This window comes from Glossina fuscipes, unplaced genomic scaffold (assembly GCF_014805625.2).
Source record: "Glossina fuscipes isolate IAEA_lab_2018 unplaced genomic scaffold, Yale_Gfus_2 61, whole genome shotgun sequence".
Taxonomy (NCBI): domain Eukaryota; kingdom Metazoa; phylum Arthropoda; class Insecta; order Diptera; family Glossinidae; genus Glossina; species Glossina fuscipes.
In genome coordinates this window covers 4,347,448-4,361,799 of record NW_023998433.1, presented here as the reverse complement: position 1 = coordinate 4,361,799, position 14,352 = coordinate 4,347,448, and the positions used below count along the sequence as shown (strand labels likewise).

Genomic DNA, 14,352 nt, shown 5'->3' with positions numbered 1-14,352 from the left:
TTTTCTCGAACTCAGTTTTTCTTTTCTTCTTTTAAGTATAAAAAAACCTTTACGGAAATATATAATTATGTAAACATTAAATACATAAACGTGTTATTCGCTACGGAAGATCGCAAGAAACAGCAACGAGTTACCTCTTAGTATTTTATCCCGTTGGCTTAAAATTTACAAGGACTTTATGTTAAATACGGGTGAAAGGGAATTAGCCATGCATTAATTTCCATTTACTGCTGTAATTTCTAATTGCAAAAGGAGGTAGATTCTTAAGTATCCGAGTAAACTTTGATTACATTTTCAGGTGCATTTTTATACGCACCACCAAGCCATAGTGGCAAAACAGTTTTATTATTTCGTGTGTCACATCCAGATGTAACAAATTCGGACGACTTTTAGAATACATTCAGATATATGTTCGTAGCTTGTTCAAAATTCAAAACTCTAAACTTTCGTTCGCAGCCGACAGTTGTGAGGAAGTGAAAAGTGGCAAATGGAAGTTTGAAGGAAAGCGACACAAATTAAACAGAAAATGAAAATTTCTCTTTAATATATCCTTGGCTTAGATCCACGAATCAAATATTGGAACTGAGCTTAACACATTACCTACCGTCTACATACAATTCATGCTTTTCGATTAACTTCACGCAATGCCCGCGTGCTGACGTTTTTGTGTCCCGATAACCATTCATTCTCATTTCGTCTCAATTAAAATTGAATATTTTAAATATATTTTCAAATAAAATTTTACAGGATAGCATTTTTCATTTCTTGTTCAGTCACCTCTAGCACATATCTCAACGTTTGCTTTCGAGTAGAAACCGTTAGTATACGTCTTCAGATATTTCCAGCGAATAAGAAGACAAAGCTTCAAAAGGGTCTTCCGATTCTATATATCCCACACCGAGAAAACAAATAGAACAAGTGCCTCTTTCACAAAAATGATGATGAACCAGATAATGGAGAATGCTTCCAAGAGCATCATACAAAAATAAAATACTAAGTAGTATAATTATATTTCTAGAAATAATATTAAATTTTATAATGATAGTAAAAACCTATTTAATTCAAGCGAGACATCCGAATTCGATTGTTTCAAATTTCACCCTATGCGAGAGGAACTTTTCTTGCAAACATTAACGGCAGATAATATATTTATGCGTTCCCAAATATAGCATTAAAAACCCAACGTAAGTCGCATGTTCATAAATAATGAAAACTCACTTTGTTAAACTTTTATATATTTGCTTGAGATGGTGGGCGTTCAACATTCGCTTCAAAACAAATAAAAACTGATTTATTGTTTTACTTTCACCCATTTTCTTTTCTCATTACTTATAATTATAATAATTCTTTCATTTCTGCATTACTTTATTCAGTTGACACTTGAAAGAGGGTTTTAATAAGAGACCATATCAAGCAAGTTGCAGTAAATTTGTGAAAAGTTTTCTGTAAACAATATAGAAAAATATCTAAAATATATTTGTATGCATACAGTATATGACTGAAAAATATGCTATTTGGTTTTTTTATCGCAAATGAAGTACACGATTGATAAGCATTTTCATCTGATTACTCGACCTTGAAATGTTAAAAAGTTCTGTCATTTATTAAAAGGGCTTTAGTTGCTAAATAATATTACGATGGTAAGCACACGTTTACATAAGCAGGTCGAGTTTATAAATTGCTGAAATGAATCTAAAAATCTTAGCGGAACAAGAAAGATCGGTATTTAAATGGAAATCTCGGAAAAGTAAACGAAAAAAGAGTTTTAAATCAAATTAAAAAAAACCAAATATCACTTCTTCCAGATATCTGCATAAGCGTTATAATGGCATAGTTGCAACTCTAACGTTAATCTACGTGACATAAATATTTTTATAACCATCATCTAAGGATTTGGAGTATATTCATTTTGTCAAAAGGTTTACAACGCTCAGAATGAAGCATCAGAGACATCATAAAGTATTGTCAAGTGTCAAGTATACTTGATCAACATCAAATTCTAAATCGATTTAAACATTTCCGTCTGTCCGTCTGTGTAATGTCTGTCGTAAATGTTCTTCTGACCGTAAAAATGAAGCTATCGACTTCAAGTTTAGCAGAAACATTGGAAGTTCCTGCAGGCAGGAACTGCCTGCCCATGTTTCCGTGAATAGTATCTATAGTAAACATTCTTTTGTTAGCGAAAATAAAGCTATCGCCTAGAAATTTTCCAAAAAAATTGGAATTGACCTAAACTTTTCAAAGGACACACCTACAACGCCGACATGCCTTAAACACTTTTATTTTGAAAATATAAGTAATCAACTACGCCCACTCTATATTATAAAGCATGAGAATTTGGTTCTTTTTCTTTTTTTGTTTTTTTTTTTTTCCACCCGAACCGCCCCGGGGGGGCGCGCCCATAAAAGCTGATGGGTACAAAAGATTCGGTCCCGACCAAATTTAATTTTCTTACTTATTCAGAGTAAAACAGACGAATTGATAACTGAAATGAACGAATTAATGGCTATGAAAATAAGAAAGCTACGTCGAATCCAACTAATATTCTTATTAATTTTAACTTCAGATTATCGGTTTTTGGGTGTAAATAGCTTTGTGTCGTTTTTTTCTAAGGTGGCTTTTTATGTATGGAAGGTACATATTTCGGCCTATCATGGCGATTAGCAAATTTGACCTGTGAAAGGAAGTAAAATTTGAACTTTCGCCTCCATTTTCAAGTTTCTCACAACAATAGATGTCTTAAAGAATGAACATGTACTTACCATGCATAATTTTCATGCTCAGCAAGAATGTGTTACATACTTAAGAAAATCACTAGTACATATTTCTTATATGTTAATCTACGAAAGAAAGAGAAAAAAGGGAATGAAAAAGACTCTTATCCTTGCGAAGATGGATGTGCGAAGATACAGAATACAAAATTGAAATTTAACCATATATTTGTCGTTGCAAAAAGCACAATATCAAAATTCTTCTATGTGACACTGCCTGGCAATCGCACGAATGTGACTGATGCAAAAAAGAACTTGTCAAGCATAGAACATGACTGTATGTCAAAGAGTCGTTTTAATGAGCAGCGTTATTTAAATATTTAAAATTTAATACCATCAAAGAGAAAGAAATTTATAACCACCTTATACATACACTTCCACTTATACACAGAAATATAAAGCACTTTAACCCGTATTTAAAGTGGGAGGTTTGAAAACATAAGAAGAGGCTCAAGCATCAAAACAACGCGTCACCATGTAAAGTGTTCAAGTATAAATTTAATAAGCAGCCTAGGGGGCTACATAAATACGCATGGCGCAAGCTCACATCTAAATGCCTAAATATCAGTCACAGATATGTAATTGTGTTGCTGGCTCTATATATTTATATGCAAGTGAGAGCTTATGCGTGTGCCCGTGTGTACATATGTCCGTGTGTACGTGTGTACATACTTTTATACATGCGAACATAGGTAAAATATTCATTTAACAAAAACCAGCTGAGTTCTACCCCTGTATGAATATATTCGTACACCTTAGTAGATGCAATAAACGCAGCATACATTTGCACGTAGTTTATATGTAAATAAATATTTCAATTTTATTATTTACTCTATAGCAAAAATATTCAGAATTTTCATGCTTTGTATGATGTAGTTGTCGTTGTTGTTTTTATTCCATTGAAATGGCAAATGCCATTAAGTAGGCAAGGAACTACGTTTATATTATTGTTCTTAGAATATATATACTAATAATCCCAAGCATTTCTAAAAGGTTAACACGATGAAAAATGGATTAGATTGCACAATTTTTATGGTCACTCCCGTTTTTAAAAAAATCGTCATATAAAAGAAAATATTGCGATTCTTGATATTTCACCATAAAGATCGGTGAAAAATACTGCCGATATAATATAATATTGTTACGTAAATCCCGTATTTTATGATTTAAGTTATTATGAAAACTAGTCGATTTTCCAAGAATCAAAATTTCAAAGAAATGAAGAGCCCAAGACGCAATTATGAGGCTTTACCTGCCTCGTACAGCTGGCGACTCGCGAAAAGATTGACAACAATTAAAAGAAATTTAGCGGAAAAAAGGATTTACACAAAGATGTCACGTTGACTTGCTTGTAAAAGCAAAAAAAAAGAAAAGTGAGCAACATTTTTCCTACAGACAAAATTAATTGAATCAAGAGAGATGGCACGTAATGTCAAAGCGAATTAAAGCGTTGCAAATTTAAATTCCTGAAAATAATTCGCAAATGAATTTCCTTAAAATTGTAAATAAAATCTATTCTATATTAAAAATCACAATTCAGTTGTACGAACATAATTTCAACAGGAGTTGAATAATCAACCTAAAACTCACGAAACGCATTCTACATTACAATACAGTAAATGAATGTGCAAAGATTAGTTGAAATGGGACCATTTATTAAATTCCTTCTTTTGCAAACTCTCTTATAGAAAATTAGCCTCTATTTTGGAACAGATTCTAATTTCTATATATACTTTTTATCTATATATTTTATATAGCTTACATGGCTTGTGATACAAGATTATATTAAGTTGTAGGAACGTATATAACGTCCAGAAGCACTAGAAATCATAACATTGCGTAGCATAAGATTTACTAGTACTGCGTTCATTTACTTTTTAGAAATGTGCGTTTCAGATATTATATTCAAAAACGATTTAAATTACCGTTTCGCAATGGTATCTTGTTAGCTTTTACTTTCTCGAAATAAATTATTATAAGATATACGCGCTTATCACTACACTCTATACCATTTGTAGTGCAGGATATATTAACTTCGTGTTGTCGTATGCAGAAAGGCTTAAGGTGGACCCACTTTTTACTATATCGATCAATTCAGAATCATTAGTTGAATTGATTTAAGTAGGTCTGCCCGCATGATCTTTATCAATGCAAATTTGTGTTCAAGCTACAGGTTCCAATTTTTGAGTTATTTATTTGAAATTTGATACGGTGACGTAAACGAACGCTATTGAGAAGTCATCATATGGAAAAAAGTTGCAATTTTTAAAATTTCCCGGCAAAAGTGGCTAAGTAGTAGTATTTGGGCATTCTAAATTGGTATAGAAATACCTCGTATAACGAAAGCGAAAAGTCGCACCACAAAAAGGTATAATTTTCAATGCTTCATGAAGAAAATTATGTCATAATAGTAATTTAATATAAACAAATTATGTGTACAAAATTTGGGTCTTCTCCACCTATTTTTTGGATCCTACCCTAATAAGAATTTTCACGAAAATTGTCCCTTTGTAGACCAGAAAATTCTAACTTTTCATATGTGTGTATGAAAATTGACCCATAATATCGTAGTATATTCATACAAAAACGAACTCTACAAAATTTGGATCCTCTACGCCCATTCTTGGGTCCTACCCTATGTAAGGATTAAACTTGTGCTACAATAGGGTGCCTTTTTGCTTCCGCTTCCCCATAAATACACACTTAAAAAATTTGCCTTTATATGAAAACAAGATATAATCTTCGTGTTTTAGAATAAATAATATAAGAATTGTGTTAAACAGTGCGGTGTGGGCTATTTAATGGTCAGCCTTGCCCAATTGTAATGCTCTTATTTGTTTTACACGTATTGTTGGTATTAAAAACGTTCGGTTTAATCCAAAGCAAGTTTTCTGTTCTTTGTTTCCATTTGTAACCAGCTTCGTCAATTACATTTCAATTCAGTTTAAATGCTTCTGTATGGATATACCCAGCTAGTAAACTCTTTGCAGTGGAGAGTTTTAAAAAAAAAAAAGAGAACGAAAAACGATATAAAAAGAAAAAGATATGCAGTCGAAGTATTCATTCATATTTCATAGATTTCAATAAATATCCGGTAAAGCTATTTTGAAAAATCTCACGAAGTCTAAGTCAAAGTAAACACTTCTTATTAAGCAAACGCCTGCATGCAGTAATTACATTATCGTTGTGTATAAGCTGCCTGTCCTAGAGCTGGATAAATATTACTTCTAATAAGAGAATCTATTGGCAAAATGACAGTTTAAAAAACATTCGATGAAATTCTGACAGCATATATGCGATAAGAGAAAACTAGACGCATAAAAATAAAGCCAATTAGCACGAAAAGTCGCGATTCAGACAAATGGTCTCTGCTTGCGTAATTATCACAGCGTCTATTTTGGAGACAAAGTGGGACAGAGGCCGCAAACAGCAAAAAAAGAGTATTTGATATAACGTGTGAATTAATAAAGCACTAAACTGCTTATATTGTGTATCATGCGCTCTGCTTTGTTTTATTCGCTATGCGATCTAGAAGTAGAAATCTTTCACGGATACTACTGGCCCGTTCCAGTGGTATGCACGATTCGCCCTCCATGGCGCTTATGTACTCAATCTATCTTCCACACACTCATTATCTCGATCACTCTCCTCCGCGGGACCAACGTTAGCTATTACTTCGCAGGATTTGGTTGTAATTAATGCGCTTTGCATAGTGGGACCTCAGTGGAGTTCATTATTACCTTCCACTTCCTCTACTCTCCACTGTCTTTCTAGGTGCCGTAATTCCTTCCTTAAGAACTCATCTATGATGTTCAGACTTTGTTGCAGTCAATTATCATCTGCAATACCTCACTTGGGGTCTGCCATTCTCTAAGCTTTTACAGTGAAATATAGCGTGCTCTGCACCTTTCTTTTTTCCCTACATTGCGGGCAGTTTGGTGAGCTATCGTGTCTGAACCTGCACGGGTACTTCTAGAAGCAACCATGACCACTCAGGAACTGGGTGAAATAATCATTTACCTCCCCGTGTATCCTTTCGGTCCATCGCGTTATGTTTATGATAAGAACGCACGTCCATATTCCTTTTCCTTCCTTCTCACCGACACTAGCCGCTCGTCTTTTTTTATGGCTATATGGAAGCGGTTCTTTTTGCGACACCGTTCGTAGCTGCGCCTTATTTCATTCGCCAAAATATAGATTGGTACGGCGCCTGCGACTACAAGGGTGGCGTCGTGCAATACTGCTCGTAATCCGCTCATCTGCCTCAGCTCGCTAAAACGGTACACTGCTTTTACGGTAAATGCCCACGTCCAAACTGGGCGCATGCGTCATGACTGAAGCTACATTTTGCTATTGGCACCAAATCTTTCGCGGTGTAATCCACGTGGTGCTTAGAGCTGAGTCGATAGTCCGACATGACTCCGAGGTATTTGAGAACAGGAGACGACTGCGTGATGTCTTGTCCTACTCGTATACCACATTTTTTATACGTTTTTCGCTACTTATTAGCACCTCTGTCTTATGCTCCGCTAACTTCAGCTCCATCTCTTCCAACCACTTTACTTTAGCGACTGTAGGAGAGAAGGGAGGACCAATTCCTGTGGGACGGCGTCTTCTTCCCGTTATCGTTGATGCCAAGTGTATACCTTGGAATCTACATCCTTATGGGAGCCTCACGAATGCTTCTTTAGTCCGCGCAATTAAAGGGGTTTTTTACTTTAGTGTGTACTCTCTCTCTCTCTCTCTCTCTCTCTCTCCTTCCTTCCTTCCTTCCTTCCTTCCTTCCTTCCTTCCTTCCTTCCTTCCTTCCTTCCTTCCCCTTTATTCCTTCTATAAGGTTTAATATCTTCTAATCATCTAAAAACGTCACCATTAAACCCCGAAAATCGTAAAAATATGAATAAAGTATTTCCGCTTAAGATTTCACTTTCGATTGTAAAACTTGATTTAAATTTTACTTTTCTTATACGCTATGTTAATTCAAAGTGCATAAATCGTGATGCACGCCAGGTAAACTCATAATATTGTTTCGATTACATATTACCAAATCAGTCCAAAAAAGGTTAAAAACTATAATATCACTTATCTGCTTATCACTTATTTCAATCGACGATATATATTCTACGTGAAAACCTTTGCTATTCCGTTGCTATGGCGAACCCCAAAACAGTATCCCTTCGTAAACAAATTAAGAGTAAGTATAACAGCGATTACTATTAGACGATACATGCAATTTTACCCAAAAAATGGCCCAAAACTCCTTATCTGTTGCCAGAATCAACAAATTCAGCACAAATTTTTGTTCACTTTGGCCAAAACTCATATGTTTGTTCATAGCGCATCATACAAACATGATGGTACAAACTGATACGGAGTTATAAGCAAGTAAGAAATTAAATTCGGTCGTGACCGAACGTTTTGTACTCATCACCTTTTACCACAAAGACAAACAAAACAAAATTCTCATGCTCTATAATATGGAGTGGGCAATATCTTCATTTTCGTTAATGTGAGAATGTTTACCACGAATACTAAAAAGTTGCACAAAAAGACAGATGGACAGACGAGCAGGTGGACATGTTTAAGTGCACTATGAATTTGAAACTGGTCAAATATCAATACATTTTTCAGGGTTTTTGAAGTTTGTTCTGCGTTTTATAGAGGTTTGGGAAAAATAATATAATTTTAAACACCATAATATTGGGTAGATTTGGTCGATTTCTTTCTTTTCCTTTGAAAAAACGATGTGTTCTCAGCTTACGTGATGCTTTGAGCGCATTCTTCGACCGATATGGCCCATTTTCAATACCAACCTGCGTGCGAGGACTTCCAATGCTTCTGCCAAATTTGAAGTCGAAATTGTCTATAGATAGTTACTGTTCCATTTTGTATTTTGTATGTACGTCATTAGTTATTATTACTTCAATCAACAGAAACCATATTGAGTTCTCTATTTCATTCAAAATATACCATCTATCTCAATGATGATCATATAACTCACTTAACATTGTATTCGGAAACGATCTTCTAATTATATATTTAGTCGTTTCTCTGCTTGTCGCAAAGTACGTCATCATCGCTGTAAAAATTTAAATAAAGAAATAATAACAAACAAAAGTTAGTTATTAAAGCTGAGGCAACTTTACTCACAAATATTAACTATGAAACTACACATACGAGTATTCACTCGTTTTAAAATTTTAAACGATCACTGCAAGGATTGGTTTAGATTAACTTATAATCCTATTTGCCATGTATGGAAACATAACTTTCAGTACTTAATACGACTTACATTGTTTCGGTAGCATTTTCCGTGTAAAATGAATAAAGGAATATAAAAATAAAATTACAAGTAGTAGCAAAATATGCGACTTTCTTTCTTGTTCAAGTTTAAGTAAGAGTATGACAAGATTTTAGAAGACAAAAGCATGCACGTAAATAAATAAAATGGAATAAGATGAACACAAAAGGAAAATTCCATAGCAACATTACCTTACTATGAGAGTCGACAGCCATAACAACCACAACAACAACACGGAAAACAACTAGCCAAGCAACTAAAATAAGGGAATTTAAAGTAAATGACGATGGAGGTCGTGTAACATGCATACTAACATGTGTAAAATCATTAGGGAAACTTAAGTATACCACACAACAACCATAACAATAACCATAGCAACAACAACAATAATAAAAACAAAGTAACGTACAGAAACTTCTATTTCATTTTACCTTATTGTTGTTGCCGTCGTTTGTTTTTCTTCTTCTTTAAACATATACGTGCATGTTTATATGTGCGTTGTTTCGACGTTGTACCAAAATTATAAGTATATACATATGAACACCTTGCATCCATGCAGTAGCATAAAAGCTTTATGCAAAAATGTTGTCACACTTTGAAAAATGTTTTTACAACGAATTGCTATGTTTTACTTTTTCCGACATCTTTTTTTTTGTTAATACCTGACACAGTTGTGTTCACTCCATGCACGTGCAATTATCTGTCTTTCTTGATACATTCACGCAGCCAACGTTTGCTTAAAATAGTTGAAACACGCTTTTCAACGCTGGGTAACCACTGCAATAAGGCTTTAGAAATTGTAAATCCACAACTTATATGTAGAATGTACACATGTATATTTATATATATATTACGTATTACATATATATTACATATATATATATATATATATGTAATATATTATTATTATTATTAGCACAGAATAAATCCTAAGACTGAAGTCTTAAAGCACTAGCATTCAAGGCTATCGGCTTTATTAAAAACTCTGCCGCACTTGAGATTTACACCCATGAACCATTGAGTTGTTAGTCGACACTGTTTGGCTACTCGGCCATTTAGGTGGATATATGTGTGTTTTATTTGTGAGTGAAACTACGCGTTTAGATGTTCACTTTCTTCAAAAGTAACAAATACTTTGTTATCAGCTAAATCGGATTCCAAAACCAATTGATAATTCTAATATTTTAACATGCGCTTGATATTAATACCATAGATTAGTAAGTAAGTTAGTAAGACAATACATACATTGCATATATTGCAAAAAAATAAACCAAACCAAAACAACAACAGAGAAATAAGGGCTTTAACGAAATGCTTCAATACACCTTCAATGTCTGCTTTCAGTAATAACTTGCAGAAAATGCTGTCAAAACATTAAATTTTGAATTACACATAATTTTCATATACCAATGCTTCACTTGCCAATTAAAAATTCATTTTATCCCGAAAGATCCACTCCTTTCGATACACGCCTTATTATTTATCACCTTGAGCAACCCAAGTATGTGTTTATCTGTCTAGGCTTGTTGTTCGGTGGATGCAACGTAAAACAAAACCGAAATTTTTTCTACGGCTCAGTGATTGGAAATGAGAAACTCCTTAACTAAATTGAAATAATTATATTACGTTTGCGGTTAGCTCACATATATATCGTGTACTTGAGCTCAAGGTAAATTATAAATACCTTTGTATAGGATAAAATATGCAAATATGGCAAACTTTGCAATTGTATTTTTATACCATCATTGAAGGACCTGGGGTATATTCATTTTGTAAAAACGTTTGCAGCGCTCAAAAGGAAGCATCAGAAACCTCACAAAATATACATATTATTGAGCAGCACTAAATTCTAAAGCGATTTAAACATGTCCGTCTGTTCATCTGTCCGTCTGTGTAAAGTCTGTTGTAAACATTCTCCTGGACACTATCGACTTCAAATTTGGCAGAAGCATTCGAAGCCCTCGCACGCAGGTTGGTATTGAAAATGGGCCAAATCGGTCGAAGAATGCGCCAACAGCATCACGTAAGCTGGGAACACATTGTTTTTTCAAAGGGAATGAAATATTGATTTTTTGCTCAATATTCGTGAACTATAGCAAATAAGTTTACAAAAATTTAAACCCACATTCTCTGCGTGATGCTGTAGCATTTGTGCACAGAAATGGAAAAAACCGACTACGCCCACCCAATATTATAGTGTATCACTATTTTAATTGTTTTTCCCGATACCTTTATAACACGCAGAAACAAGCTTCAAAACCCCTTAAAATATAGTGAGTTTCGGCCGGTTTCAAATTCGGAATGCACCCAAGCATGTCCACCTGTCCGTCTGTCTACCTGTCTGGTCGGGCAACTTCGTAGTATTTGTGATAAATTTCCCGTTATGAAAATGAAGATATCTCCTATAAATTTGTAAAATAATTCTCGTGACCAACATAAGTAAAGTTAAAAGCTGAAAAAACAAATGTACATACTTAGCAGATTATCGTAAATTTGAAGTTAGATGTGTGAAGCCCACGAGCACGCTAGAGGACATCCAACCAACCTATATATATATATATATAATATAATATAACATAAAATAATCTTTGCTATAAATCTTAAAAAATAGCTTTGTACGAATACATAGACATATATGTGAAAGGCTACTTTAACTCATGGACCACCGATCCGACTGACAATATTATATGTAAGGCTTACAAACACACTCAAGGGAACAAACTATATTAGATTTGCCCTTCGCTTGGAACCAAAATCTCAAGCCTTAATAAATATCGATTGTCTAAACACACAATACAACAATAGTTTCAATCGAGCGCGCCGCACACTAAAATGCTTTAATATTTTTAAATATTAGTTTAAGATAGTAGCTATACAAATTAAACCCAACTTCCCTTATAACTTCCTTACCATTATCCTAAGTATTTTACATTATGAACATCGGATGGAAAAACTTTATGACAGATGAAAAAATTGTTACTATTTTACATAATTATGGTTACAAACGCAATGACAAAATTTCATATACTTTCCTTCAGGGTTTTATTTTAACTTTCAAAGGACTCGAACTTTATTTGAAGAAAATATTTAACGACATCCAAATTTTATAAAATGAAATTAATGTAGCTTTAAGTATTCACAACTTGCAACAGCTTCAATGACAGTTCTTATTAAAATAAATTTTACAATATTTTAGACCAGTCCAAAATGCTTCACATGCTTCTATATATTGTTATAACATCCGTTAATTGACTTTAACAAATCAGTTTTCTTTTTCTTTTATGAAACTTTTCTAAACATAAACTTTCGTATTCCAAACATAAACTTAAGCTAAACCTGAATCTAATGAAAGATCGTAAGACTAAAACGAAATTAAATCTGTTATATCTTTAAAAAAACCTTCTGGAGATTGTGGTATTTAAAAAAGAAAGAAACCCTCCACTTATATTACATTCCCATCTAACACATGTTTTTCGAAAAGTTTTAGCACCGTTAATGAACGTTACGTGGGCTCAAAACCACTGGCAAATATTGTGTAAAATATCTTCATAAACATCTCTTGCAAGGACAGCTGATTTAATAACTTTCTATAATTAAAAATAGGTACAACCGCAGCAACTTGATTGAAAAAGTTCCCTGTTGAGGGACATAGTAAATCAAGTAAACTAAACAGATATAAGAAATAAATGAAAAACATTTTGCTTCTTTTAGTTGAAGATGCACGTATGACAAACATACAAACGTAGGAACTCAATAATAATTTTTTCTGAATATTTCCTAACGCTAAAAGGGAAATTATCTGCAAATAGAAAATAGTTTTCTGAGATGCAAAAGAAAACTTTATTAAAAGATGTCTAACCTTTATATGTTAATTACTATTTTTACAGAAATTCATTTTATTTTCGCATTGAAAAAGTAGTCAACAATTTCAAAATTATTCAATGTTTATCAGTCCAAAAAATTAAAAAAAAAAAGCTCTTATGATTACATACATGCAGCGCCGTTGTTCTTTTCTTTCTAAACAAAGAAACAAAAATTCAAATTTTTTGCGTTATTCTCAGAAAAAATGGCGTAAAGTTCGGCAGCTTTTATCGAAAACTTTTAACCTTTGCAGATTTATATACATTTTACAGACACATACTAAGCACACAGCCATACACAGAATAAAACTGAAGAAGTTTTTGGAAAATTCTATGATTTTCAATTCTCTCCGGAATCACTTAGCATATAACATTTGTAAGAATACAACGATCAAGTTGTTGACAAAGACAATACTTTTTTTTGGAAAAATTGTGCAAGTCTCTATTCAAAAAAAAAAATTTTAAATGATTGCTAATTCTTTTGATTCTTTTGATCGATCAATTTTTGAGTGTCAATTGATAAGTTATACATCGTATCAAAAGAATGGCACCAAATATATAAAGAGCCGTAAAATGTTGGATGATAAATTGCTGCAACAACAATTAAATTCTTGCGCAGGAGAGGTGTAAAACTCAAATTATAATATGTAATTATTTTTTTTATTAATTTTTTACTTTAGATTTTTATTACCGGCATATCTAGAGAAACTAGAGCCGAGCGAATAGCCGAAATTGCTTCCTTATTAGGAGAACTTTATCTATTACGTTTCAAAGTGGATTACTCCGGCAAATCACGTGGTTTTGCCTATTTGCAGTACATTGATCCGAATTTCATGCCTACTGCTTTAATCCAGTAAGAAATTTACTACCTCACATGAAAACGTTTATCTAATTTATACTTACTACAGACTGCCTCTTTTATTTCGCCAATATAAATATACTAAGATACGTGTAAGACAATCGAGCAACAGGTGCAAATTGTTGCTAAAAGGAATATGTTGCATGCCACCCGAAATAGTGTTCGATATGTTGAAACAATCAATTAAGTTCGACAAACTGGTGGGTCGTGAGATATATCCCGGATACTTTGAATATCAAATCTTATTCAGTTGCAATGTAGAGGCCGTGTATGCACGTCGCGATTTATTAAGAAGCATAAGAAAATTTGGACGTAACGCTACTGTTTTGTGGGATAGATATGGTTAAATAGCAGCTACTGTATACATTCATTCCAAATGCATCTTATAATGTCCTCAAAGTCCGCCTGATTATGCATCTTTATTTCATCTTGGTATACAAATATGCTATCCTCTTCCTGCTTTATCATATAACAAAATTGTCACTTCATATTGCAAATATGAGAAAGTATGCATATAATAGTGATATTAGTGTACCAACAAAAATAATAAAAATCTAATAA

The 14,352-nt window shown here is 33.4% G+C and overlaps 1 protein-coding gene across 1 annotated transcript; it reads left to right on the top strand.

The window, feature by feature from the left end:
- Positions 1–13,397: 13,397 nt before the first annotated feature.
- Positions 13,398–14,138, top strand: LOC119637909 (dead end protein 1). The gene is made up of 3 exons (XM_038034351.1): positions 13,398–13,556; positions 13,613–13,785; positions 13,841–14,138. The coding sequence occupies exons 1-3, from the start codon at positions 13,398–13,400 to the stop codon at positions 14,136–14,138; spliced, it is 630 nt and encodes a 209-aa protein (XP_037890279.1).
- The last annotated feature ends 214 nt before the right edge of the window (positions 14,139–14,352 follow it).

Bases quoted from the DNA above. Each gene is read 5' to 3' on its own strand.
- LOC119637909 (XM_038034351.1), top strand. From the start codon at position 13,398: ATGATTGCTAATTCTTTTGATTCTTTTGATCGATCAATTTTTGAGTGT. The intron at 13,557-13,612 runs GTGTAAAACTCA...TTTTTACTTTAG, and splicing joins TAAATTCTTGCGCAGGAGAG to ATTTTTATTACCGGCATATC. The intron at 13,786-13,840 runs GTAAGAAATTTA...TACTTACTACAG, and splicing joins ATGCCTACTGCTTTAATCCA to ACTGCCTCTTTTATTTCGCC.